At 35.2% G+C, this 27,405-nt stretch overlaps 2 protein-coding genes, 1 long non-coding RNA gene and 2 other non-coding genes across 8 annotated transcripts; 3 read left to right on the top strand and 2 right to left on the bottom strand.

The window, feature by feature from the left end:
* Positions 1-6,214: 6,214 nt before the first annotated feature.
* On the top strand, positions 6,215-9,404 carry LOC104743543 (receptor-like kinase TMK2). Its single transcript, XM_010464610.2, has 2 exons — positions 6,215-8,515; positions 8,614-9,404. Exons 1-2 carry the CDS (start codon positions 6,403-6,405, stop codon positions 9,099-9,101), a joined length of 2,601 nt encoding a protein of 866 aa, XP_010462912.2. The 5' UTR covers positions 6,215-6,402; the 3' UTR covers positions 9,102-9,404.
* A 1,191-nt stretch (positions 9,405-10,595) lies between these two features.
* Positions 10,596-24,100, top strand: LOC104756998 (THO complex subunit 2). Of its 4 annotated transcripts, none has more exons than XM_087494096.1 (35): positions 10,596-10,756; positions 10,877-11,074; positions 11,180-11,305; positions 11,437-11,478; positions 11,979-12,038; positions 12,578-12,640; positions 12,890-12,970; positions 13,322-13,393; positions 13,463-13,510; positions 13,613-13,681; positions 13,771-13,904; positions 14,068-14,143; positions 14,461-14,654; positions 15,054-15,134; positions 15,290-15,494; positions 15,575-15,805; positions 15,889-15,969; positions 16,066-16,185; positions 16,277-16,336; positions 16,814-16,941; positions 17,645-17,741; positions 17,826-17,954; positions 18,393-18,496; positions 18,820-19,000; positions 19,181-19,347; positions 19,519-20,125; positions 20,229-20,333; positions 21,094-21,249; positions 21,382-21,462; positions 21,533-21,925; positions 22,193-22,400; positions 22,494-23,006; positions 23,121-23,299; positions 23,524-23,825; positions 23,985-24,100. In XM_087494096.1, exons 2-35 carry the CDS (start codon positions 10,940-10,942, stop codon positions 24,052-24,054), a joined length of 5,298 nt encoding a protein of 1,765 aa, XP_087350222.1. In that variant the 5' UTR covers positions 10,596-10,756; positions 10,877-10,939; the 3' UTR covers positions 24,055-24,100. The 4 variants fall into 4 exon arrangements, with proteins under 4 accessions (XP_087350222.1, XP_087350221.1, XP_087350223.1 ...); XM_087494097.1 differs by adding an exon at positions 17,484-17,586 and having other exon boundaries at positions 10,655-10,756; positions 22,494-23,299; XM_087494095.1 differs by having other exon boundaries at positions 22,494-23,299.
* Positions 24,101-25,102: 1,002 nt separating this feature from the next.
* Positions 25,103-25,188, bottom strand: LOC147923932 (small nucleolar RNA Z159/U59). Its single transcript, XR_015587967.1, has one exon. It is a non-coding gene; the product is annotated as a small nucleolar RNA Z159/U59 (small nucleolar RNA).
* Positions 25,189-25,262: 74 nt separating this feature from the next.
* Positions 25,263-25,349, bottom strand: LOC147923931 (small nucleolar RNA Z159/U59). The gene has a single exon (XR_015587970.1). It is a non-coding gene; the product is annotated as a small nucleolar RNA Z159/U59 (small nucleolar RNA).
* A 214-nt stretch (positions 25,350-25,563) lies between these two features.
* On the top strand, positions 25,564-26,913 carry LOC147923930 (uncharacterized). Its single transcript, XR_015585985.1, has 3 exons — positions 25,564-25,894; positions 26,343-26,402; positions 26,512-26,913. It is a non-coding gene; the product is annotated as an uncharacterized LOC147923930 (long non-coding RNA).
* Positions 26,914-27,405: the final 492 nt, after the last annotated feature.

Raw genomic sequence — 27,405 nt, 5'->3', positions numbered from 1 at the left:
ATAACTGAAATCACTATCTAAAATAATTTCTTTCAATATCTTATAGCTTACCGAAATTCTGATTATCGAAATTATATTGCCACCAAAGTTTGCTATACATTCCCCAATATTTTTACATAGTTATATAAATTCGATAATGTAAAAGTTTTAGATAGTTTAAAGTATTTTTACAAAGTCGGACTACATACCAGTCTTCAAATTTTGGAAACTCCACTCTTTGAAGAATCTATTCTGCATTGCCTAATATTTTGTCTGATGATTACTAACTTGTTGAATAAGCGGTGGAACGTTTGCATGAGGTCAACTTTACACACCTCCACTCATGTTAATTAGCAAGATTAACCTACCAATCAAAAACTCATGCCTTAGATATAGAGATATTCATAAAATTAGTTTTTAGAAAATGATCGTTTGAACGCCAAATATAAGATTTTACCGTAAAAGTAATTGCTAATGGATGGCTAATATATACTTGTAAAACATAGGCCCGGCTATCAAGTTATTTATTTTTGTTGTGCAGAATCTAGGGGTGGGCATTTAAACCGAACCAAACCGAACCAAACCGAACCAACCGAACCCAAACCGACCCAAACCAAACCCAATCCTACACTCCAACCATTCGGTTATGTTTCTTCCCAACCCAAATAGTTCGGTTCGGTTCGGTTTCAAACCGAACCGAACTAATAACCCAATCTGTTTTTTAAATTAATTAATAATACTATTAAAAATATAAATATGTGATCTTACCTACAAACGCTTGCATTTGGTTTCTATTTTACTTTATTTTAAATTTCTAATAAATTAACTAAATATAAATATAGATTTAATTATGGTTAATGTTAGGTATTTAATTTTAATTTTCTAATTTATTTGATTAATTAACTATTATAAAACCATAATCAATTTCATTTTGTTACATTAATTGATTTTTAAACCGAATTAAACCGAACCATACAAAAACCAAACCGAACCAAACATAAACCGACCCGAACACAAACCAAACCAAACTAACTTCGGTTGAGTTTGGTTAGAGTTTTACCAAAACCGAATAAACCGAACCGAACCGAACCCAAACCGAACCCGAACTTAAACCGAAATGCCCACCCCTAGCAGAATCCATAACAAAGGGCTGACTGCTGAGGATATTAGGAGGAGAAATTGGACTGTTGATTTGCGAATAATTACGTAAACAACACATGAAAGTCACGTACGTATACCAGTATACGGTTTGTAGCATTGCCATAAATAAATAATCCACTTACATAATTGAGGAATATTTTTGTGTTTATATTCAACCATAGAGGAAGTATATAGGAAAATATGAGATAATAGATTCAAACTTGATTAAGAGTTAATTATACAATATTATTTGAACGATTAATCTTCAGCTACGGTCATCCAAACCTACATATTCCCATTAAAAGGTCATAACTATAATTTCTATGAACCCAACAAAGTAATAGAAAGATTGATTTTTGGTAGCAGAAGATTCCGAGTAGAAACGAGCTCCAATAGCATAGATCAAATCATCGGATCTTCCTAGGAAGCCTACAAGCTTTGATCCACGTCCCCCCTTCGGCTCCATAACGTGAAGGATTGGGTGCAAGTATTATTCAACCTACCAAACCTCTCAGAGCTAGCGTATGAAGTCACGAACTGAAGCGCCGTCACGTATGATCGTTCACCGCATGAGCCCCCGAACAGTGCTGTGCTTAGGTTCATATAGGCTTAGGGCGAAAAAAAGATGGTTTTGTTTCTTTTTTAAAGTTAAAAATGATATATATATTTTTATATATATATATATATATACTAGATAGTTACCCATAAGATACATGGATGATATGTATTTTTAATTATTTATATTATTTTGTGACTATGATAAAATCATATATATATATAGAAATTATTTGATTGTTTGATGCATTGAGTATAGTTTAAATTAAATTTTATATAAATATAAATTATAGGTGTGATTGTTTATATATGGCAGCAAATTAGTCATTTTTGGTTCTTTGAAATGTTGAATAAATATTAACAAAAAATAAGCAAAATATATGCAAAATATAAACAAAACATAAGTAAAATATTTTTATGTATGTGTTTTATAATGTATTAGATGTTTGAAAGTAAAATTGAAAAACCACACGAAAGTTGAAAATTTGCAACTACACTAATAAAATGCTAATATGACAATAAAAAATAGATGGTATGATATTTGAGAGTCTATTTTATGTGTTATTATACATTAGCATTTTGTTAGTTAATTAAAAATATATTTCCTATCAAATTTTAATACAAATTCTCAATTTTCATGTGGTTTTTCATTTTACTTTCAAACATTTAATAAATTATATAATACTCTATTAATGCAAATTTGTCATTTGCCACATACTGGATCCTAATATAACTCACGCATTTGTCATCTCCCTTAGAGTAACATTCCTCACTCCGTCGTCGAATGGGTATCCATCGTAGATATCGGAAGAACCTTGAGGTGGTACTAATTCTGACATTGCGTTGACTTTTTTGGCTGTGGAAGTCGACGGCGAGTCAAAACAAGCTCCTAAAGACATAATAGAAGTGGCATTAGATGTTCCAAAGAACCCAACAAGTTTTGATATGTGTCCGTCCTCGGGCTTTAACACGAAGTTGCTGCCAAACGAGTCACCAAACATAAACTGCCGAGATATTTTCCCATATGATGTTGTGAACACAAGACTACACACCTTTAGATGCGTGCTAATTGTTCCGGTGGAGGAGCGCCAATGCCGTCGTCAACGCCAACGCCAACACCAAGACCGGTGATTAGTAAAACACACAAAAGATCATGAATTATACCATCCATATTTTCTTTCTTTTCACACACGTGCTGTGAGACAATACTTGTACTTATACAATAAGCAAATGTGAGACAATACTTGTACTTATACAATAAGCAAAGTGCAAGGGGCGTTCATTTTGAGATATAACACAATTTATTTACATTCAGATACTGTATATGTTAATATTTATTTAGCTTTTGTGTTTTTACATAAAATATGAATTATAGTTCCAGTATCTGAATACTAGCTATAAGAGCCTTATACTTTTAATTATGTACAAGATACTAGCTATTGAAGTTGAAATTAATGGTTCAAGTAATATTGTACAACTGTTACCTTCATTCTATACATATTTCATATTTCTAAAACTCTGTCAAATAAACACAGTGTGTATATCTCTCAACAACTTGTCCTTTAATGTACATAGGGGATTTTTCTTGTTAGTTTTTTTTTTTTTTTTGAGTAACGTAGATAGTTAACGCATGCTAAAATGTTGTAACTAACATTAATACTATAAAAACATTAGGCAAATTAACAAAACGATTTATTTACTAAGCCAGTATGCATGTTAGTCTGGGACGCAGGTATCATTATTAACGAATCAATAAATTTTCTAGATATTATAATTATCTACTAGATTTTAACCCACGGTAAACCATATGCAATTTTTTTTGTAATTAAAAAATGAAAATATAAATTGCATTTGTTTGTTAGACTTTTTGTTACGATTAGGGTTAAAATTTTATAATTGTATTTTAATTTTTAATTTTAGAATTTAACCCGCGATATACCTTATGATAACTTGTTTTTTTACATAACCATAGTTTAATCAATTTAATTAATATGTCTAGTATTTTGATATTGATAAAGTGTGTAATATTAGAATGTGTAGGTCAAGGCCCATTATGATAATAAACTTTTGAGTAATTACTTAATTATTTTATAGATTTTAATCCGCTATGTTTTTTTTCCAAGTTTTCTATAACTAACAAAAAAAATTATATTGGATAAAATATAAAATTATAGTTTTTTTTAGTTTTATATAATAACATTGAGATATTTGTTATTCTATTTGCTTTAAGTATATAGAAGTTATAATTTTCATTTGGAATTTGCTTTAAATATATAAAAGTTATAATTTTCATTTGGAATTCTATTTGCTCTAAGTATATAATTTTTAATTAATAAATTTGAAATCGATTATGTAGAATATTAGATTGTTTGTTTGTTCTAGAAAAAAATTGAGATTTTTTTTTTTTTTTTTTTTCGCATAAAAATTGAGATATTTTATTTTTAAAGGAAAATAGGAAATGTATTTTAGAGATAGTTTAGAAATATATTGTTAAATGTACAGATTGTGCAAATATAAACCAAAATTGGTTTAGAAATTAGAAATCAATTTAGTAGAGATATTTTAGGAAAAAAATTGATTTTTTCGATTTTTGTATATTATGGAGATAATCGATTTTGATTTCCATATTTTACTTATTATTTTTGTGCAATTTTTTAGGGATCAATTATGTAAATAAATTTTTAAATAAATTAAACTTCAAAAGTAGAACACAAAATGTACTTAAAAAATGTATATATAGATTGCCTGTATGAGCCTTTTCTCTCGAAGAGTAGAAGTTTTGAACAAAAACTTGGTGCCTTAAAGTATCTCATTAATAACTTGATGTTGATATAGCTTTTTAAGGACTTGGGGAGAAAGGGAAGTAATCAATATCTGTATATTCATCATCGTTCTTAACGACAGAGAATCAACGACACAGAGAGAAGGATCTTTTTGCAGGTCCGCAAAGATCGTCTTTAGAAGATGTTGATCAGTTTGTTCCGGTGGGCTTCTTATATACATCTTGCAACGTCCATGCATGGGCTTTGTTTATTTTGGTATTATTTCATGGGGTCGAAAGGATGATTGGTTTGTGATTAATTTGAGTGTGTTTTTTTCATGGTAAGATTAGGAACAGTTGAACTGATCACAATGATAATCGTTGTTAATATATACTAAATTTTAACATGTGGTACACCACGTTCATATAATAATTATTATTATTATTTATATTTTATGCTGTATTTATTTGTTAAATATTGGTTATTTTATAAATAGAGGGATAACTAAATTTTCCGACAGTTTGTACGGCTAAATGTTTATAAAAATTGTTTAATCCGAATTATACTTCATGACCATTTGTTTGTTATATTTGAATTGTTTTGTTTGGTATTTGAGATTCTATTTTAATTTTAAATTATTTTAACAAAAAAATAATAAGTTATTAAGTTTATTTATCATGATACATAATAAGTTAAGTCACATTATTCCTAATGATTTAATTATTTTACAAAATCTTAGTTAAATCAACTTGTTTTATATGTCAAATATTCTAATATTAATAGTGTTGAAAAATAATAAAATAAGGATAGTTTATTCCGGTTCTTTATCTTAAAGATTTTTTAAAAATTTTAATATGATAAATATTTAAAACTTTCTAAAAGTTAAATATGATAAATATTATACAGCGGATATATAATAAATATTAAAAATCAAGATGATATAGTGCTAATTAAAATATCTCGGGACGGGGTTATATAGTGGGACATGTTTTATCGATATTTATATAAATTTAAAATATAATTAATATGGTGTTACACGGGTAAAACATTATTTCATTATTTTGTTAACACTATTGGTATCAAAGAATAGACATATAATTAAATTTATTAAATAAATATTAAGTAAAAACTAAATTATATTGCAGTATTATATGGTTTAAACTATAAAATTAACATTGTTATATAATTATAACATATTTAACCAAGAAATACAACTTATAACTTAAGGGGGGTGTATTGAAACTATGATTTTGGAAGATTTGATGGGATTTAGAAAATTTGGAATTTTGAAAGATTTTAGGGAAGTTGATATAATTTATTGTAAAATTCTTTCAAATCCCACATAAAACCATGAGATTTGGATTTTTTTATTTTTAACTAAACAAATCCCACCTAAATCCTCCAGAATCTCAAAAATCATTAAAATCCAAATCCACAAACTATTTTGAATAACAGTAGATTTTAAAGTAGATTTTTAAATCATCAGTTCAATAACAGTGGATTTTAATAGACTTTTTAAAATACATGGTTGAATAACATAAGATTTGTAAGTTTCACACAAATCACTTAAAATGTCAAGTTGTTTTAGTTATAAATAATTTACTCCGCAGTGTACCACCCCGGTTACTAATCTAGTATTCCTGTATAAGTTTAAAAGGAAACAAATCTCATTACACAAAAAAAGAAAGAAAACAAATAAATGGGAAATATATATAATATATAAAAAAGGTAATTTAGCATTTCCCTCGCTTAAGTCAATTTAATGTTTCCAAAAAACCAAGCAAATAAAAATCCGCCGTTTCGTTTTTTCTCTTTCTCATTCAATTCAAGAAGCAGAAGAAAATCTCCGCCCAAAAAGTTTCCAAGTCCTTTCTGTGTCCCCCTCCGAAGGCTTAAACCCTAATCTATATCACCCGTCTATGAATCAACTCCTCCTGCGTTTGTTTTTTTTTCTCAGTTGAAAAAGATGATCATCGCAAAAAGCTTCATTCTTTTGCTCTGTTTCGTCGCCTCTGTGTACGGACAATCATCTAGTCCTGATGCGGCGGCCATGACAGCTCTGAGAAGCTCCCTCAAGTTACCTGGAAGTCTCAACTGGTCCGATCCGGATCCTTGTAAGTGGTCGTCCATACAATGCGTCGAAAACCGGATCACCAATATTCAAATCGGGAATAAAGGAATCTCAGGAACGTTACCTCCTGATCTCAAAAACCTCCAGTCTTTGACAATTTTCGAGGTCATGCACAACAAAATCACAGGGAAGATTCCTAGTTTTGCCGGGTTGAAATCTTTGGAAAGGGTTTATTTTAACGACAATGGTTTCGATTCCATCGACTCTGATTTCTTTACTAATTTGACGTCTCTTCAGCAAGTGTCTTTGGATAATAACCCCTTTGGTCTCTGGGAAATCCCTCTGAGTTTAAAGTATGCGACTACTCTATCAGAATTCTCCGCTGCCAACTGCGGTCTCAACGGTAAGATCCCGGATTTGGACTGGGCAAAGTTCCCTAGTCTGAACACTCTGTCACTCAACGGGCAGAAGCTAAATGGGTCGATTTCATTTCTGCAAAACATGACCGCTTTAACCGAGGTACGGTTGAATAGAAACGAGTTCTCTGGTCCCATCCCGGACTTTTCTGGTCATGTCTCTCTTAAAGATCTCAACATCAGGGACAATCAGCTTACTGGTATTGTACCGTCCTCTCTTACGGAGTTGACATCTCTCTCTGAGGTGGGATTAGGCAATAACTTGCTTCAAGGACCTACACCAAGCTTCAAGGCTAATAACCTTACGCTTGATTTGACTGGTCTCAATAGTTTCTGTTTAGATACTCCAGGTACTCCTTGTGATCCCCGTGTTAACACGTTGCTTTCCATCGTTAAAGCATTTGATTACCCTGAGAGGTTTGCTAGAAGCTGGAAAGGTAATGATCCTTGTAGTAAAAGTCCCAGCTGGTTAGGGATAACATGTGTGGGAGGTGACATCAGTGTTATCAACTTCGAAAACATGGGACTCATCGGCACTATCTCTCCGAGTTTTCGTAATCTTGCGTCTCTTCAGGTTATCAATCTCTCTCGGAATAACCTTACCGGTACTATTCCACAAGAGCTCACTGAGTTGACCAACTTGAAAACTCTAGATGTTTCGAACAATCACTTGTGTGGTGGTAAAGTACCGGGTTTTAACACGACTGTTATTGTAAACACGAGTGGGAATCCTAACATAGGAAAGAGTTGTTCTTCCGGCGGGGATGGCGGCAAGAAACTGAAAATGATTGGTTTGGTTATTGGTAGTTTGTTGGGTTTGCTTCTTATCGGATTTGCTATTTTCTTTTTGGTCAAGAAAAATAAGCAATATCGTAGGATGCATCCTAAACAACAACCTGGTGATGACCAAGGTGCACTCAAGATTACAATTGGGAATCTGTGTGCTGGTGGTGGTGGTGGAAGTGAAAGTGGATTCAGTGGTAGTGACGCTCATCATGTTGGGGAAAGTGGGAATATTGTCATCTCGATACAAGTTTTGAGGGATGCTACAGATAACTTCGACGAGAAGAATATACTTGGGAGAGGCGGGTTTGGAATTGTTTACAAGGGAGAGTTGCATGATGGAACAAAGATTGCGGTTAAGAGAATGGAGCCTTCGATTATAAGTGGGAAAGGTTTAGATGAATTTAAATCAGAGATTGCTGTTCTAACTAGAGTTCGACACCGCAATCTAGTGATTCTTCATGGATACTGCTTAGAAGGAAATGAGAGGCTTCTGGTCTATCAGTACATGCCTCAAGGGACATTAAGCAGGCATATTTTTCACTGGCAGGTAGAAGGGTTGAAGCCACTCGAGTGGACTAGACGGTTGATTATTGCATTGGACGTGGCTAGAGGAGTAGAGTATTTGCATACTTTAGCGCATCAGAGTTTCATACATAGAGATCTCAAACCTTCTAATATTCTTCTTGGAGACGATATGCATGCCAAAGTTGCTGACTTTGGTTTAGTCCGGCTTGCACCAGAAGGCGCACAATCTATTGAGACCAAAATTGCTGGAACATTTGGTTATCTTGCACCAGAATATGCAGGTATGGTTTTATATGCTTATTATGTTTGTTGTTACTTGTACTAAACTCATGCACCAGAGGAAAATATTGAAATCTCTATCTATATATGTACACTGCAGTGACCGGAAGAGTTACAACAAAGGTTGATGTCTACAGCTTTGGAGTCATCCTCATGGAGCTACTAACGGGTCGAAAAGCTCTTGATGATAAGCGATCTGAGGAAGAAGTACATCTTGCTACATGGTTTAGGAGAATGTACATCAATAAAGACTCATTCCCAAAGGCTATCGACGAAACAATTGAGTTCAACGAAGAGACACTTCGAAGCATCAACACAGTAGCTGAGCTTGCCAACCAATGTAGCGCCAGGGAACCGCAACAGAGACCGGACATGAGTCACGTGGTCAACGTTTTGGTCTCACTTGTTCTTCAATGGAAACCAGCAGAACAAAGCGGAGACTCGGAAGATATCTATGGAATCGATTACGACACTCCTCTTCCTCAATTTTCCCTTGATTCGACCTTTTTTGGAGCTAATACTCTGACGAGCATACCGTCGCGACCATCCGAGCTTGACAGCACATTCAAATCAGGACAAGGGAGGTAAGTGTGTTAGAGAATTAGCTGGAAGGAGAAATGCATTGTTGTTGGATTGAGTTCTTGTTTTAGGTTGAGGGATTGTGTATAGTTCTGGTTGGTTTACCTTGTTTTTCAAGTTAGGGTGTCATTTTCGCAAGTGTGGAACGTTTAAATTGGACACGTGTTTTGGTCCCTTGTCGTCGTAGACCAGTTGGATTGGGAAGAAGAAGTTTAGGTTTGGGCATTGGCATTTGACTTGAGAATTTTGTTGGATTGATGTTATCATTGACATAATTCGATTTATATGATTTTTTTTTTTTTTATGGTTTAAGACATGGTGCAGTGCATATTCTTGATTATATATATATATATATATATATATATATATATATATATATATCACAAACAATGAACACATGTGATGCGCAAAAACTAAAATTTAATTTACAGAACATTTTATACATGGTTTGAATACCTTTGCACTATTTCTTTATATATCTTTTAGAAGGACCAAAGATGTAATTAACATCTTTAAATTTTTGACATTGAATGTGGTATTGCCTTAGAGCATGATTAGTGGGAGATACTCTGTGGGTTACTCATGTAATTGGGGCCCAATTTCCTAATAAAAAACTCATTTTCGAGTCCAATTATAGCAATTGTTCTAATGATAAAACAATAAATAATAACACAATATAATTCCTATTGTAAAATATATAATTGCATTTGAAAAAACGCTATATTTGACGAAGAGACGATAGCAGTACATAAAACCGCTATCTAAAATGGTCAACCTATTATCGTGGGCGATACAGAAGCGTTTTTAATAACACTATCGTAATATTAAGATAGCGTTTTTGTGGTGTTATTAAAAACCGAAATTCTTGTAGTGTTTGGTCGCTGTAATAGGTTCTCCAAGTTCCTCTCGTGTCGTGAAAGATCATTCACTAAAGGATAACCAAGTGGTTTTGCTTTGGTTTGTAACATTTGAGATTTGTACAACAGTTATATTTTTCTTATTCCAAATTTTGTTTAATATTTCTAATTTTGTAAAATATGTTTACTATTCCAAGTTTTGTAAAATATGTTTCATATTCCAAATTTTGTAAAATTTTGTTGTTTTCTATTTTATGTAATATAAATTTTTTAAATAATTGTTTTATTATTTTAGATAATTAAAGTTTGATAATTAATAAACACAAATTAAAAATTTATTATTTAAATGCTTGAGTAACTTTCTTTGGGGTTCTCTAGTAATGGGGTAATTTTGGTTAAGTTCTCTTAGGATTGCTTTGATTAATTTAGTATTAAATATATAATTAATTAATATGAGAGTAACTTAGAGAGTACCCACCATTAATGATGGTCTTAGTCACGTACTGTATAATAATATTCATCAAAATATTTTGGTGGTTTCAAAAAAATCGTATGAGCCCATGGGCCGGTTACAGTTTCAAGCCCAATTAAACAACATCATCCAAGATGATTCATCATCATCTATTGAGTAAACCGGATCCGGTTTATATTGAAATTGTAAAAACAATATAATGATTTCTACAATTAGTCCCTCTCCTTCTCTTCAAACAAAACATATCATCACACCGTCATCGTCTTCAATTCACTTCCTCCGTCAAAATCAAATGATCCAAAACCCTAATTTCTCTTTACTGCTCTGATTAAATTGTTCGTTCCTATCCCTTTTCATCTGTGATACTTTCCCGATATCGGGAAATGCTTGTTTTCTGTTCTCCAATCGAATTTTCCAGAAGTCTAAACCCTATTTTCTTCTTCGTCTTCTTCTAGGGTTTCGAAAAAGGAGGAGGGGAAGAGAGTTGAAAGATATTACACAGAAGAAAGGGGTTAAAGATGTCTCTTCCGCTACTGGAGTGTAAGTACGTGACGGAGGAGTTTGTTCGTGAAGGTAAGAATGGCAACTACGGAACCAAGCTGCCCAGCTCTATACCGATGCTTCGTTTCCTCTACGAGCTCTGTTGGATTTTGGTACACACACATATTCAACACTTGTTCTTCCTACTATCCAAATCACTGCGCGTATATGTTGTTCGAGTTCCTGAAGGTGCCTCGTGATGGATTATATATAATCAGGTTCGTGGCGAATTGCCAATTCAGAGCTGTAAATCTGTGTTGGAGTCTGTGGAGTTTTTGGATAAGCCGTCCAGAGAGGAATTAGCTTCTTGTTTTGCCGATGTTGTGACTCAGATTGCTCAAGACGTAGGTTTTTTTTTTTTTCTTTTCTTTTCAATTAACAGTTTTGACATTGCTTACAGATGAGATTCTGCTAGGGTATTGATACTGAGCGTTGGATTCTTTTCCTTTCTTCTTGTCTTTGCGTTTTCTTGCAGCTTACCATGTCGGGAGATCAACGTTCTCGCCTAACCAAATTGGTCAGTACTCTTTAACATATATTACGTTTTGAAAATTGATTGTTCTACTTGTTAGTATTAGGAACGATACCTCTAGCCCTTTGAATTGAAACTTGAGATTATAGACTACAACTATCATGCAATAGCATTATATGTTGAATAAATTTTAGCATGTGGTGTCTAGCTATCAGTAGTGTTGTAAGGGTTTAACTAACCGGTGGAGCAAGAATGTTCCTCATTGTAGAAGGTTCCTTCAGCCTAAGGAGCTGAAGCTTTACCCGTAGGGCCTTAGATTCTCTATTAGTGCAGTTTGTTGTTGAATTTCCCTTGTATGCTAGATCCAAACTCTGAGCTACTGACGTGATTAGTTTCTGATTTGTTAGCATATGTCATATTTGATCTAATTTGATGATTGCCTACTTCACTCTGATTCCTTAAAGTATACTTTATGTTCTCATTTACCATCTCCTCAAGGTTTCTATGCTCACAGCTGTTTACTGATCAGTTGTTTTCATTTGTAGGCGAAATGGCTTGTGGAGTCAAAGACAGTCTCTCAAAGGCTTTTCCAAGAGCGTTGTGAGGTAAGCATTATGTTACGTTCAGTCAATGAATAATCAGGAAAATGCCCAATAAACAGGGTAGTAAGAAGAGAATCTTTTATATTGGTAGTACTTAGAACGAGAAATACAGCTCTCAGAGGTTTCCTAATAGAGTCCCCTCTTATTACCCCTTAACTTTCACTTAGTTCTTGATAACTCCCTCACTGGCACCCCTCATATATGTAGCATTTTCACTATGCAATCCTACTCCCTATTATAGAAACGGTAGCAGGAACAAGTCTGGAGTAATAGATAGAGACTGCTAATTCATTGTTATTGTAGCTGCTAAGGTAGTTATTAAATGTAAAAAGGTCCTCTCAAAACCAGTGGACCAGCTGGTCTCACTAAATAGCCTCTTTACCTTGTTGTTGGTGTAAAGGATAGGAGGGTGCAGGTCCTGAAATGTATCACATTATTCCCATTTTGAGTAGTTTGTCCCAGCTAACCTCTCTATTTTCTTGATCAGTTAGAAATTAACTGTTCTGTTGGCGCTGATGATTGATTTCTTTATTTCCTTTTAGGAGGAGTTTCTCTGGGAAGCTGATATGGTCAAGATAAAGGCCCAAGACTTGAAGGGGAAAGAGGTAAGGACTTCACACTTCTGTAACTGCTGTGTTTATGTGACATACAGTTTGCTACAGGGTTAGCGGTCATTATATGATATGATATTATCTTGTTTAGTCATCATTTCAGATGAACTGTGGTCTGATTTACGTAATACTTACTCTCAGCGAGTTGCTATTGCGGAAGATTAATACATTTATGAATTCTTCTTTACCAGTGTAACTGCTGCTCATTGTTCAGAAATAACAATTCTGGTTGGTGCTACTCAGGTGCGATTAAACACTCGTCTTCTGTACCAGCAGACAAAGTTCAACTTACTCCGTGAAGAAAGTGAGGGATATGCCAAATTGGTTCGTTATTAAAGATTCTCCAGCTTTTTATCTATTGTCATTCTTCCTGCCAATTGCGTTTCTATGCTCTTTTCTTAGATACTCTTTACTTCTTAGACATTCTGAAACGCATTTTAAGAAATGCTCCTGAATTTTTGGAAGGGATGATCTTTTTAAAAATGCTGATTTTGGCCTTCCTTTTTTCACATGGTTCCAGTTGGAAGGCATGTCTCCTACTAGTTCAATTATATTATAGCTAGGGAGAGTAGTAGACATGTTATCTCAGCAGAGTTTCTATTGATTTGTGTAGTTTGTTTGAATCAGATTGTACATACACCAACTTATTACAGTAGTTTCTGTTGTGGAGTGCAGGTCACTCTTTTATGCCGAGGATCTGCAAGTTCTTCGCACAATGCATCAGCAGCAACGATGGGAATTATCAAGGTTTTGATTTGGCCAATACATTATATATGTATTCCATTTACTTTTTCTCAACTTTTTTTTTTCTTGCAGTCATTAATTGGGCATTTTGACCTGGATCCGAACCGTGTTTTTGACATTGTAAGTTTCAACTGTCAGTTCTGTCATGTTTTGTTTGATATCACATAATGTATCGATTTGTCCTTCACTGTTAGTAATGTTCCCTTTGTTTTTGATGAATAGGTTTTGGATTGCTTTGAAATTGAACAAGATTACGACACGTTTCTCAACTTGATTCCTATCTTTCCCAAGGTTTGGAATGTCTTCTTCGTATTTTTATATTCTAATGCTTAGCCCGAGAGATTATTTTTTTACTAACACAAAAACTCTTTTACATGCAGTCCCATGCTTCACAAATTCTTGGATTTAAATTTCAATACTATCAGAGATTAGAGGTGAATAGCCCTGTTCCAGTTGGGCTCTATAAGCTTACAGCCTTGCTAGTAAAGGAAGACTTTATCAATCTTGAAAGCATGTGAGTACTTTCCCTTCAGCTGGTTTGAATCATTACTTATTTTAGCAGTGCACTGATTCCATGATTATCAGATTGCTACATTTCTATGTGCCTCTGATAAGTGAAACTATACTATATATGGACCTTCTGTTCTTATGCTGTTATACCTGACTGTTGTGAACAGATATGCACATCTGCTACCTAAGGACGAGGAAATTTTTGAGGATTATAATGCTTCCTCTGCAAAGCGAGTGGAAGAGGTACAGTTCAAAATATGAGCTCGGCCTTAAGATACATGCTTACAGATGTTTTAAGATAGTTTTGTTCTGGCCTAGCTTAGGTTGTCTATATGTTTCTTCTGAGTTAAAACCTTTATTTCCCTTAGGACAAATGAACAAACTGGTTTCCTCTAGTCTTGGATAATCTGCTCATCTTGCCTTTGCAAATTTTAATAGTTACTTAGATACGAAAAATTTCTGTGTTCCTCGAAGCCAGTCAATTATTTGTTGTTTTTGAGGTCTTACGTTCATATGTTTATCTATGAGTTATGATTTTACAAGTCCCTCATTTTCCACAGGCCAATAAAATTGGAGTGATTAATCTCGCTGCTACTGGGAAGGATCTTATGGAGGATGAGAAGCAAGGAGATGTCACAGTAGATCTCTTTGCTGCTTTAGACATGGAAACTGAAGCTGTTACTGAGCGATTACCAGAGCTAGAAAATAATCAGACTCTGGGCCTCCTTAATGGTTTCCTCTCTGTGGACGACTGGTATGTATACCATTCATTTCGTTTTACTTAAAAAATCCATTGTCATCAAATCAGTCCAGTTGGTTTGAGGAACACATTTCTCGAACCAGTGCATGTGTAATTTTAAGTTATATTCTTCATGAGTGTGAGATTTGTTCTTGGTCTACTCTGTATGTGATTGTTAATTTTGTGATAATTGCATCACCTTTTATTACCTGAAGTTGAGGATATATTGGATGACTGTTACTGGTGAATGCGGTAGTCATAGAAAATTTGTTTACATTCTAATTTTTTATACACAAAGCTATTTGTATAATTAGTTTATATTAAAGACTTACTTCTTACACTTCCTTTTTCTGCTCTTGTTTTTGTTTTTTTTTTTTGTTTTTTTTTTTGGAATTAACTCTTACTTCTTCTCAGGTATCATGCCAATATCTTGTTCGAGCGTCTTGCCCCTCTTAATCCGGTGGCTCACAATCAGATTTGTAGTGGCTTGTTTAGGTTAGTGAGTAATAGTTAGCTCAGACTATTTTGTACTCTGTTGTATAGCAGCTTCATTCTTCATATCTTCAGCTATATGTATCACCGAAGAGAGACTGCAGCTCTGGCCAATTATATATGATGACAGCAATGATTTTTTTGGTCTACGTTCTCAGGCTTATAGAGAAGTCGATTACTCATGCTTATAGCATTGCACGTCAGACACGTTTTCAAAATTCTTCTTCTGGGGGCACAGAAAAGATCACACACACTGCTAATACAACAGCTGATAAGAGTTGTCTAGACCTTCCGAAAGAAGTGTTTCAGATGCTTGTTACTGTTGGACCTTATCTTTATCGCAATACACAACTATTGCAGAAGGTGCGCTGACCTTTAAAATACTGATTGTTCTATACAAAAGATTGAAGATTAAGGCTGATATTTATTTATCGTTGTGACAGATTTGTAGAGTATTAAGGGTTTACTACTTGTCGGCCTTAGATCTTGTTCGCGATGGGTCTTCAAATCAAGAAGGTAGTGCATATGAAGTTTCTCGTGTGCACCTGAAGGAAGTTAGGTTGAGAGTGGAAGAAGCTCTAGGGACATGCCTTCTACCGTCGTTACAGTTAGTACCTGCAAATCCAGCAGTTGGCCATGAGATTTGGGAAGTGATGAGTCTCCTTCCATATGAGGTTGATTTGCTTATGCTTGTTTGTTCCAAATCTTTTTGTTTAGAACGTGATGGTAAACCGTGCTGATTAATTTTTGTATTTAGGCTCGTTATCGCTTATATGGTGAGTGGGAGAAGGATGATGAGCAGAATCCTTTGTTGTTGGCAGCAAGGCAAGTGGCAAAGGTATAGCAGTATGACTTCTTCGGCAAGTTATTTTCATACAATTCAAGTGGAAATATACATCCTTCAGATCCTCAGGATACTATTATTGTATGTCAGTTGGATACTAGAAGAATTCTGAAACGGCTTGCAAAAGAAAATTTGAAGCAGTTAGGAAGGATGGTGGCAAAACTAGCTCATGCCAATCCCATGACAGTGCTTCGAACAATTGTAAATCAGGTGTCAACCTACTACAAACTGTGCTGTGCTTCTATTTTTTTGTAATCAAATTGTTCAGACGGGGCTAATTGTCAGATTCTTGGTGCAACAGATTGAAGCATACAGAGATATGATTGCTCCTGTTGTGGATGCCTTCAAGTATTTGACACAGGTCCGTGACGCCTATATTTTTTTCTTTCTTTTTTTGTATGCTATGCTCGTATTCACCTTATGCCCTTACTCTCCCCTGGTTATGTTCATTTGTTCTAAAAAAGAAGTAATTTTAATGAGATAGACGGATGGTCTTTTTGCCAGTGATTAGGATTTGGCTTGTAGGTTTTCTACTGATACATGTTAACACATTCATTCTGGGGGGGTAGGTTTAAAATGTGGGATTCAGGGATTTGTTGGTTTGGTTGATATACTCGTACACGAGCCTTTGAAGTAGGTAACTATGAAGTGAGATAGTCATTGTAAATTGGGATGCAGTCAGATGTTTCCTATTTCCTAACATTCTAACATATGTTTTCCATGAGTTTTTTTTATTTGACGCTCTAGTACATTTGAGACAGTCTGTCACGTGTTTCGTTGTTTTTGAGATGCGCTGCTTCCATTATGTACGCTCTGATGCTTTATTCCTGATGCACAGCTTGAGTATGATATCCTGGAATATGTCGTGATTGAGAGACTGGCACAAAGCGGGCGAGATAAACTTAAAGACGACGGGATTAATTTATCAGACTGGCTTCAATCTTTGGCATCATTTTGGGGTCACCTGTATGTGTTCTTCTTTGGAATCTTTACTACATGCTATAAATAGTTTCAGTACGCTTTTAGAGATATAGTTGTTTTTTATGGGTGTTTTACTTTCTTGTGACTCCTTGCAGCAGGCATATATCAGTTATGCCAAGGATAGAAAGAAAAGTGCAGTATTATTTTTATGTAAAGCTGTTTAAAGAGTGAACTTGCAATTCTGATGTTCGAAACCATTGTGCTTACTTAGTGAAATTTGGTGGTACTCTTTCCATTTTGGTTTGTTCATTTTGTATTTCCTTTCAGTTTAAAATTTACCCCTTGAATCGTTTCGACAACTAGTTATATAATAATGGAACTATCCGTTGTATATGGTAGTGATATAGGTTACTGGAATTTTGCGTAACATTTACTTGCTGCAGAAGTTGAGGAGCTTCATATTGCTCACATTATATATGCTAGTCCTTTTCCTGATAGGATGAAGAGTGCATTACTTTAGCCGTTAGTTTTTTCATGTGTTCCTCTTATTAGTCTTCTTCATATGTCTCTTTTATTTTTAAATCTAGGGTGTTGTGGCTGGTAACTTCTTCACATGAGGGCTCTATCTTTTTCTTTGACTGCCACTAGAATATTAGCATTCCGTCAGTCACATACAGCATTATTACGAAGGTATAAAAGCTATACTGCCATCTTTTTGGATTGTTTTTAACAATATCATGTTATCCAGGTGTAAGAAGTACCCATCAATGGAGTTACGGGGTCTTTTCCAGTATCTCGTGAACCAGTTAAAGAGGGGCCAAGGGATTGAGCTTGTTCTTCTTCAGGTACCCTTTTGGTTTTATTGCCAAATTCTTATGAGTCAGCTTATTCAGACTAATGGGGCTGACTGTAGTTTATAATGATTGTAGGAACTGGTCCAGCAGATGGCAAATGTACAATACACTGAGAACCTTACTGAAGATCAGTTGGATGCCATGGCAGGAAGTGAGACTTTACGTTATCATGCAACATCCTTTGGCATGACGAGGAACAACAAGGTTTGTCTTTTTAGATCCTCAAAACTTCAAATTAACATATTAAATCCTGAAAGAGCCAAGCATTGGTCTACCATATGTGCCTTAATTTGCTTATTGCTGTTAGAGAAAGTTACCAATGTTCTCCGTTTGAAATTGGGTTCTTTATTTTCAGTAATCTGAACGACGCTAATTGATTTGGTTCTTATTATGCATTTGCATGAATACATGTTTTTACAAACATGTGGCGGGTTGTGGAAAATTTGTTTTATTTGAAGACATTCATTTAGAATGTCTGGTCTAGTAAGAAACGCTTTGTACTTCTTTAGATGATAGGCTTTATACAGATAAAAACATATGTGCTTGCGGTAGTGGCATCAGTATTAATAATCTTTGTTTATCTACCTCCGAGATCATTGAAGTATCTTAGTTCTTCCTGATTTATCTTCCTGGCTATTTCAGGCACTTATCAAATCATCAAACCGTCTACGAGATTCTTTACTTCCAAATGATGAACCAAAGTTAGCTATCCCCCTTTTGTTACTTATCGCCCAGCATCGTTCTCTGTAAGTTTACAAATCTGAACTCACGAAATTGTTTGACATTTGTAAGTGTGGATTAATTGTTTGCATGGAGCATACAAGTCTTTACTGGAACAGCATGCCCATGTTTCTACATCATATACCTGGAAACATAAATAGATATGGAAAAGAAAATCGGTGTCTGAAAGTTACATATATACATTGTAGATTTTTCATTTTTTTGGTGTGACTACGGACAATGTTCCTATCTCTAAATTGAGTATGTGTTCTGTGCACTTACTCATTTAGTCAATAAACCATGCTGTTTGGGATTTATTCTGTTATAATGTAAACTACCTGATATGCAGAGTTGTGGTGAACGCGGATGCCCCATATATTAAGATGGTCACTGAACAGTTCGACAGATGTCATGGAATTCTCCTCCAATACGTGGACTTCCTTTCTAGTGCTGTCAGTCCTGCTACTGCTTATGCTCGCCTGGTACCTTCGCTTGATGAGCTTGTTCACACATACCATCTCGAGCCAGAGGTTTCTTGATTTTTTTTTTCTTTGTTCTTTACCCTTGTGTTGCCTCATTTTTCAACAATATGGATTTCATGACTTTAACTTATGTATTTCTGGTCTATATCTTTAGCTATTATTCCCGCCTTTTTGTGATTACATTTCTGCAGTTTGAAATCCATACTTATGTTCTAAATCCCATGCCAGGTCGCTTTTTTGGTATTTCGCCCTGTGATGAGGCTCTTCAAGTGTCGACGGAATGGTGATGTTTCATGGCCTTTGGATAGTGGGGAATCTATGGATGCGGATTCTGAAATATCAGAGTCTGAGAGTTCTATGATTCTCGATGTCGGTGCATCTGAAAAAGCTGTAACGTAATATTTCAACTCAACCTGTATAGTATATTTTGTTGTATTAGCAATACTCTGTACGTGATGTCTATTTGTAGTTTCAAATAGTCTCTTTCTGAAGATATGTAGTTTTTCTCGCTGATAAAGAGTTAGTTATTTTAATTGCATTTAATTACCTCATCATTGTGTTTGCAGGTGGTCTGATGTTCTTGATACAGTAAGAACAATGCTGCCGTCAAAAGCTTGGAATAGTCTATCGCCAGACCTCTACGCTACTTTTTGGGGGCTTACGCTTTATGATCTCCATGTTCCCAGAAATCGTTATGAGTCTGAGATATCTAAACAGCATGCTGCCCTTAAGACACTTGAAGAGGTTGCTGATAATTCTAGCTCAGCAATTACGAAGAGAAAAAAAGAGAAGGAAAGGATTCAAGAGTCTCTTGATCGTCTAACCGGTGAACTGAAAAAGCATGAAGAACATGTTGCTTCTGTCCGTAGAAGGCTTTCACGTGAAAAGGATACATGGTTGAGTTCCTGTCCTGATACTTTGAAGATCAATATGGAGTTCCTGCAACGTTGTATTTTCCCTCGGTGCACATTTAGCATGGCAGATTCTGTGTACTGCGCGATGTTTGTACATATGCTCCACTCTCTTGGAACACCCTTTTTTAACACTGTCAATCACATTGATGTTCTGATTTGTAAAACGCTGCAACCAATGATCTGCTGCTGCACTGAATATGAGGTTGGAAGACTTGGGAGGTTTTTGTTTGAGACCTTGAAGATTGCATACCACTGGAAGGTCACTTTAAAATTTTATTTTACTTTGACGATGATAGTATAGATTTGGGTTTTTCTTTCTAACCTAGTTTCTAATGCTGTTGTTGTCTCTAATATTTTCTCAGAGTAAGGAATCAGTCTATGAACATGAGTGCGGAAATATGCCAGGGTTTGCTGTTTATTACAGATACCCGAACAGCCAGCGTGTCACATTTGGACAATTTGTGAAGGTTAGAAATTCTGACCCTTGACTTGTATTATCATGTTACTTTTAGTGGTATACTTTATACCTTGTCTCATGTTTTAGGTGACATAAACTCTATAACTGTCTCGAGCATTCTTGTTTGTTACAATTTAGTATTTTTAGTTGTGATAAACCACATGTAGAAGTGCATTTTAATATATTTCTGGAAAGTAGTAATGGCTAACTTGTAGATCGCAATAGCCTAGAAAAAAGGGAAGTATCAGTTTTTGATAAGAGTTTAGGGTGAAGGGAAAAAGGGGTTGCGTATCAGGAATAATATATTTATGATATATGATGAGTGGCTGAAGCCAAATCAGTGAAGAGTTTGTTCACACCCTCTCATGTGTAGTCAATTCCTGAGTTACTGACAGTGCATTTTCTCTGTATTATGATTCTTTCAGAAAGATATTATGACATGTAAGACTCGGATATTTTTATCATGTAGGGCTTAGGGCTTGAGTAAATCTTACACTATTTGAACTAGACGGTTATTTTAATTGGTGCTGGACGTTATATTGATTTGTTGAACTTATGGTATGACGCCTAGAAAAGTAGTTAAAATACCTTTTTTAATTTTATGGAACTGCTGTGCTTCTGCTCCGTGATTTGATATCTTCCATTTCATTTGTGGATTCCCTATGTAATTCCACTGTATTTAGCTATTACGCATTCTGCTTTAATTACTGTTAACAAAGTCTTGCTCCTTTGTGTTTCATGTCTGCTTCATCTGTTGATCTCTCTGAAAGGTACACTGGAAATGGAGTGGAAGAATCACACGGCTTTTGATCCAGTGTCTGGAGTCTAATGAGTATATGGAGATTCGTAATGCCCTAATTATGTTAACAAAAATATCTGGTGTTTTCCCAGTTACTCGGAAAACTGGGATAAACCTTGAGAAACGGGCAAGTACCTCTTTACTAGCCAGCCTTCCTGTCTTTTGAATCTGCTTTTAATTAGTGTGATTTCTATCTGTCGCTCTGTTTTCTTCATGAAAAAAATTAATGTTTCCTTTATTTGATGGTCTGATATCGCAGGTAGCCAAGATTAAAAATGATGAACGAGAGGACCTTAAGGTCTTAGCAACTGGTGTTGCCGCAGCTCTGTCTGCAAGAAAAGTGAGTTCTAACCATAGCAATTTCATGTTTAGTGTTTTATGGAATTTCACTGAATGTCTTTTATTTGCAGCCACATTGGGTTACAGATGAAGAATTTAGCATGGGCTTCCTTGAACTAAAGGCCCCGCCAGTACATGCTCCAAAACATACTTCTTCCCAGAATGGCTTGTTGATTGGTGTCTCCCATGGTGAACCAACTGGGGAAAGAGCAAGTGTTAACCAGCAGACTGAGTCTGGTGGATTGGGCAAGGACCAGTTATTGAAAACTAAACATCTAGATGGAAGAACGGACAGTTTACCTTCAAAATCTGATCAAGGAAATCTTAAATCAAAGGGGGGTAATCCATTGGATGCCCAATCATCCATGTCTAAGAAGTCAGTGGAACAAAAGGAAACAGATGAAACACCCAAAATATCTGATGAACATCCTGTCAAAGCTGCTTCAAAGTATTCTGAAACCGAGGTATGGCTGTGTGCTTTTCTCTTTTATTACTAGCATGTGTTCACCAAAGTTATGTAGGAAATTTATCCTGCCCACTCTATCTTATTTGGTTTACTAGAGCCAATTCTATTTTCTTGACAGTTAGGATTTATTTAAGGGAAGTGATGGTTACCTTCTCCCACCCTTTTTTTGTGTTAATTGTTGGCTGAAAAAATTCAGCTAATCCGCATTTTCAGGAAATTTTTGGTTTCTAACTTTGTATTATGTATAAATGTTTTTGGCTGGCAGTTAAAACCTTCCTCTAAACGAGGTGCATCAGTGAACAAATCTACAAAGCAAGATTTTGGAAAAGATGATGGAAAGTCCGGTAAAGCTGGTGGAAGAACATCCACAGCTGAAAAAGATCTTACTTATTTGGAGAGCAGGCAATCAGGTTTGACCAAATCTATTTCCAGCACAGCAGCCAATGGTAGCATAGCCACTGGTTCGTCCAAAGGTTTGATCTCACTCACAAAATCATTAAATGTTTGTGGAAGCTAATGTAGTTGGATGGACTTATCAGATATTCTGACTTTAATTTCTGATGCAGTAAAAGACGACGGTGCTGAAGCTTCGGATGCACAAAAGCAATCTTCTCGGACTGTTCATTCCCCGCGGCATGAAATCGTCTCTTCTGTGAGATCAAGTGATAGGTTACAGAAACGAACGAATGCTGTTGAAGATAGTGAGAGAATAAGTAAACGTCGTAAAGGAGATGTTGAGCACAGAGAGCATGACAGTGAGCCTCGATCAAGTGATCGAGATAGATCAACAGACGCTCGGTTGGATTTAAACAAAACAGTTACTGATGACCAAAGCACACATAGGGATCAAGATAGATCAAAGGATAAGGGTAATGAAAGACAGGACCGAGACCATAGAGAAAGAGTTGAGCGTTCTGATAAACCTCGCGGAGATGATGTAGAGAAAGCAAGAGACAAATCTTTGGAGCGTCATGGTAGAGAGCGATCTGTTGAGAAGGGTCTAGATAAAGGAACAACTAGGAGTTATGATAGAAACAAGGATGAAAGAAACAAAGATGATAGAAGCAAACTGCGTCATGGTGAGGCATCACTAGAGAAATCTCATTCTGATGATCATTTTCATTCTCAAGGTTTACCCCCACCTCCACCTTTACCACCTAACATCGTTCCACATTCTATGGCTGCAAAAGAAGACCTCGAAAGAAGGGCTGGAGGTTCAAGGCATTCTCAGAGGCTTTCCCCGAGGCATGACGAAAGAGAGAGACGACGCTCTGAAGAGAATTCATCAGTTTCTGTGGATGATGCAAAACGTAGAAGAGATGACGATTTCCGTGACCGAAAGCGAGATGACCGAGAATCAATCACTGTGAAGGTAACATAGCTCCCTCAGTACATACCCCTATTGATATTGAGAACTGAAGAATTTTTTGCTGTAGTTGCATCGTCATGTTTCTTTCTCTTATCGACTTTTGTGTTATGGTGATTCACATTTGATCAGTTTTTATCATGAAAAAAGGGAAACGTGATGGAGTGTTGTCCGTAATGATCTCCCTTTTTGAGCATATGAATGATAATCTTATTTTCTACTTGATGCAGGGTGAAGAAAGAGAAAGAGAAAGAGAAAGAGAAAAAAGCCTCCCTTTGAAAGAGGATTTTGAAGCATCCAAGAGAAGGAAGCTTAAGAGGGAGCAACAGGTTTCATCTGCAGAGCCAGGGGAATATTCTCCCATGCCACCACATCAATCCTCTTTATCGACTGGTATGGGACCATCATCTTACGAAGGCAGAGAGCGAAAGAGCAGTAGTATGATTCAACACGGAGGTTATCTTGAAGAGCCAAGCATCAGACTTGTTGGAAAAGAAGCTTCCAGCAAGATGGCTCGCCGTGATCCCGAACCGTATCCTTAAAGAAAAAGAGCCCCGTTACCAATTTATATAATCTCTCTGCTTGAGTTTGCATCATGAATTAAACCCTTATATGATGCATCATTAAATGATATCTTCAGAGTTGCAAAATCCAAATCCAAGATTTAGCAATTTCCTTGACCTTGGTATAGAATGTATGACCGTGAATGGGAAGAGGAGAAGAGGCAGAGAGCAGAACGGAAGCGGAGAGATCGGAAGTAGGTAGACAGTGATGAACTCGCATATACTTGGGTTTGTTCAATGAAGAGAGAGACAAATGGCTGGTACTGAACACTGCATTTTCTGTACACGTACTGTTAACCATTCCATGGCTATGCGGTCTACTTTGTCTTGTGGCTCAGCCGAGTTTGACAATGACTTTGCAAGACTTGAGATATGCTCATACCAAATTCGCAATTTTATTTTTCAGATTTTTGTATGGAGAAGCTTGTAAAACTATAGCTAGCGAGGGAAATTGATAGTGTAACAACATATCAAATTTTGTTTTAGCGTTTTCTCAATTGTTATAAAACAGTGGGGAAAAAACTTCCGAGTGAATGAATATATAGATGGTCCGCAAAAAAAAAAACTGATTGGCAAATTTAGCAGATCATCATAAACGTTGGATCAACTTTATATTTATTGTGGTCAATTTTGTCTATTCCCTTTGACTATATCATAAACGCTGTGAACAACCCCCACCTTAAGAGTTCCAATAACTTTGACGTAATCAAGTATTGACTTCAGTAAAAAAAAGTATGATCACAGTTTTGAAATATGCCGACTTGTTTCAGGTTTCTGAATTCGTCCTTCTTCGGAAATGTGTCATCAGTTTGACAAGGTCAAGATGAAACCAATAACTGGATTATTTGCCATTTGGTCATAAAGATTAAAAAAAAAAGTACAAAATTTCACTTTTTCATCTTGTCCGCTAGAATCACATTGAGGGTTTAGGTTCCATGGTTCGGGAATTTTTTTTTACTTTTGATATCAATCCAATATTGTCAAATTAGACTAATCTAGAAGACTAGAATGAAATCAAACAATTGATCCTGGTTGATAAAATATGAGATACTCAGATACTTTTAATTGATAATATCAAATTATTGAATTAGTCTTCAAATAATGTGACAAAAGGGTTCTGTTTCATTCATCAAGTTGATATCGATCGAGCTTGTAGAAAGAAGAGACTCAGATCCAAAACTCTAAAAACAAACCAAAAATAATCACGAGAAAACGATTTAATTTATTAAAAAAAATAAAAAAATTAACTCCTTCAGTTCAGGTCTCCAATTTTTTTCAGCACATTGAAATCTCAGGAGAACGAAAGTTTTAAGTTTTGACATCATCAGAGTTTGTTTTTTTTCCCACAAAAACCAAAACAGCTCGATTTTGATTTTACAAAAAAAAAAAAAAAAAAAAAATTGCCTTGAAGCTCAGTTCAGGTCTCCATAATTTCTCCGCATGATTTTAAATCTCGGAAGAACGAAAGTTATGATTTGATCATCATCGCTTCGCAGGCAATTTAATTTCCTACAATCTTAAAAACAAAACGTTTGGGAAAAAAAAAACAAAAGAAGCGAAAGGCTAAAACAAATAAAACGATTAAAACTGAGTGATTTTGATAAGGTTAGGCCATATTTATCGGTAAAACGAAGGCCTGATCTTGGGCTTTTTTAAATTGAAAAAAATTGAACAGTGTAAATAAGATCAGGCCTTCTGATCTAAAATAAGATCAGTTCTTCGGGTGATCTTCCGGGCACGTGTCTGAACGAGATTGGTTGGAAATTATTTTGTCTTCGTACCATTTTCTTTCTCTTCACTCGGGTTTTCCTAAATTTTTTTTCTTGTTCTCTCCGAAGAGGCGAAACGGCGAAACTCCGAGACCTTTCTTCGTCTCCGATTCCGGTTGACTAAATTATGACTCGCGATTATGACTCGCGATTGTGTTTTCTGTGTTGATCATACGCAGCGATCTCAAAGGACTCATGTCGGCGTTGCAGAAAATCAGAGAGAAGGCGGACGAGAATGGCCGTAAGAAGAAGGAAGAAAGCATCTCCAGGTGATAATATAATCTCTTGGTTACATGTTCCTCTCCGATTAGGTTATGGAATGTTTAGTTGAATATCACCGTCACCTTAGATTTCAATTTTTTGCTATGAGATCATCGAGAAATTTATGGCGATCGTTTGATTCTATGGAGCGTTTCTTCAATTTGTTACATGAATTAATTAGTCTGGATCTTGTATTGCAAACCTAATTTTATCAACTAGATGTAGGCAGATGAAGCTAAAGGTGTTCGATCATATGCTCAAGCATTTTTATATTGGTTAATCGATCTGTTGTGCAATTGATTATGTGTATTTGATTGATAAGATATCAAGCTCGTTGTACATGGATTAGTCTAGATCTTCTATCGCAGACCAAATTTATCATGTTCTAATGCTCTTTTAAGTGTTGTTAGTTTGTTAGCTGATTCTTGCTTCAATCCTTGTATATTTTTCTGGCAGCATGTCCAATGAGGTTAATTCAAAGATTGAGGAGCTGAAGTCAAAACTTGAGAAAGAAAGGTATGTAGCTGAGGACTAAGATCTGATCCTCCATGTTTTTGTGAGTGTTGGTTTAGAAGATGAGATACAAATGCTGATATATATTCTCTCCTTGATTTACAAACTGCAGACAAAACTTTACCAAAGCACTTTCAAAGAGTTCAAAGGAGGTCTGAACAAAGATCCGAAGATGATCGGAATGGTGTCCATTGGAGATGTGGTCCGAGCTGTGGTGAGTGAGCATCGAGAGGAGCTTCAACGCCTTAATGCGTTTATTCAGGGAGGTTACTAGATCTTGAAGATTGGTAAGACAAGAGTCACCGTTTGTTTCTGGTCTAGTGCGAGTGCCTGCTGAATCTGAAAAGCTTTTAGATCAATGTATATATGCTGTCCTGTTGTTGTTGTTGTTGTGTTCTGTTTGATGTTTGTTGTTTCGTTGTTTAACTTTCAGTTATATTAGAATCCTTCATTAACTTAAAATACAAACAAGAAATCCAAGTCCAATATATAAAACGGACAGATTTTCTAATAATTGTAATCGGTCAAAAATCTGAAACCTCATATATTGATCTTCAAACCTTCATGTGACTAAACTACATAATATTTCGGTAAATAATACTCTTTAACCTCTCTTCTGCTGTTTTCAATCCCTCAAACTTTTCATTAGTAGATGTTTAAACTGGTGTTATCTACTGCATAATATGATTGTCGAAGATGAAAAAGATTCATACACACTTTATGACGAACAAGAATTCCAATAAGCACATCGCAAACTAAAGGAGGATTTGATTGAGAATATTTGGAATAAATTTGGTCATTTGTATTAATTAAATAAAATGTTTGTCTTCTTTAATTAATTAAGTAATAATGTTTTTTTTTATAATAAAAGTTGTAATAATTTTCAATTAAAATGTTATTTTATAAATTTTAATAATTGTAATATGTTTAATAAGAAAATTAATAAACATTATATTAAATAGTTTTAAGCATACTTAAATTATATATTAAACATTAATCTTTGTAT

This window comes from Camelina sativa, chromosome 17 (assembly GCF_030686135.1).
Source record: "Camelina sativa cultivar CO46 ecotype springtype chromosome 17, ASM3068613v1".
Lineage (NCBI taxonomy): Eukaryota > Viridiplantae > Streptophyta > Magnoliopsida > Brassicales > Brassicaceae > Camelina > Camelina sativa.
Note: the sequence above shows the minus strand (reverse complement) of the source record. Positions and strands in the feature narration are given on the sequence as shown.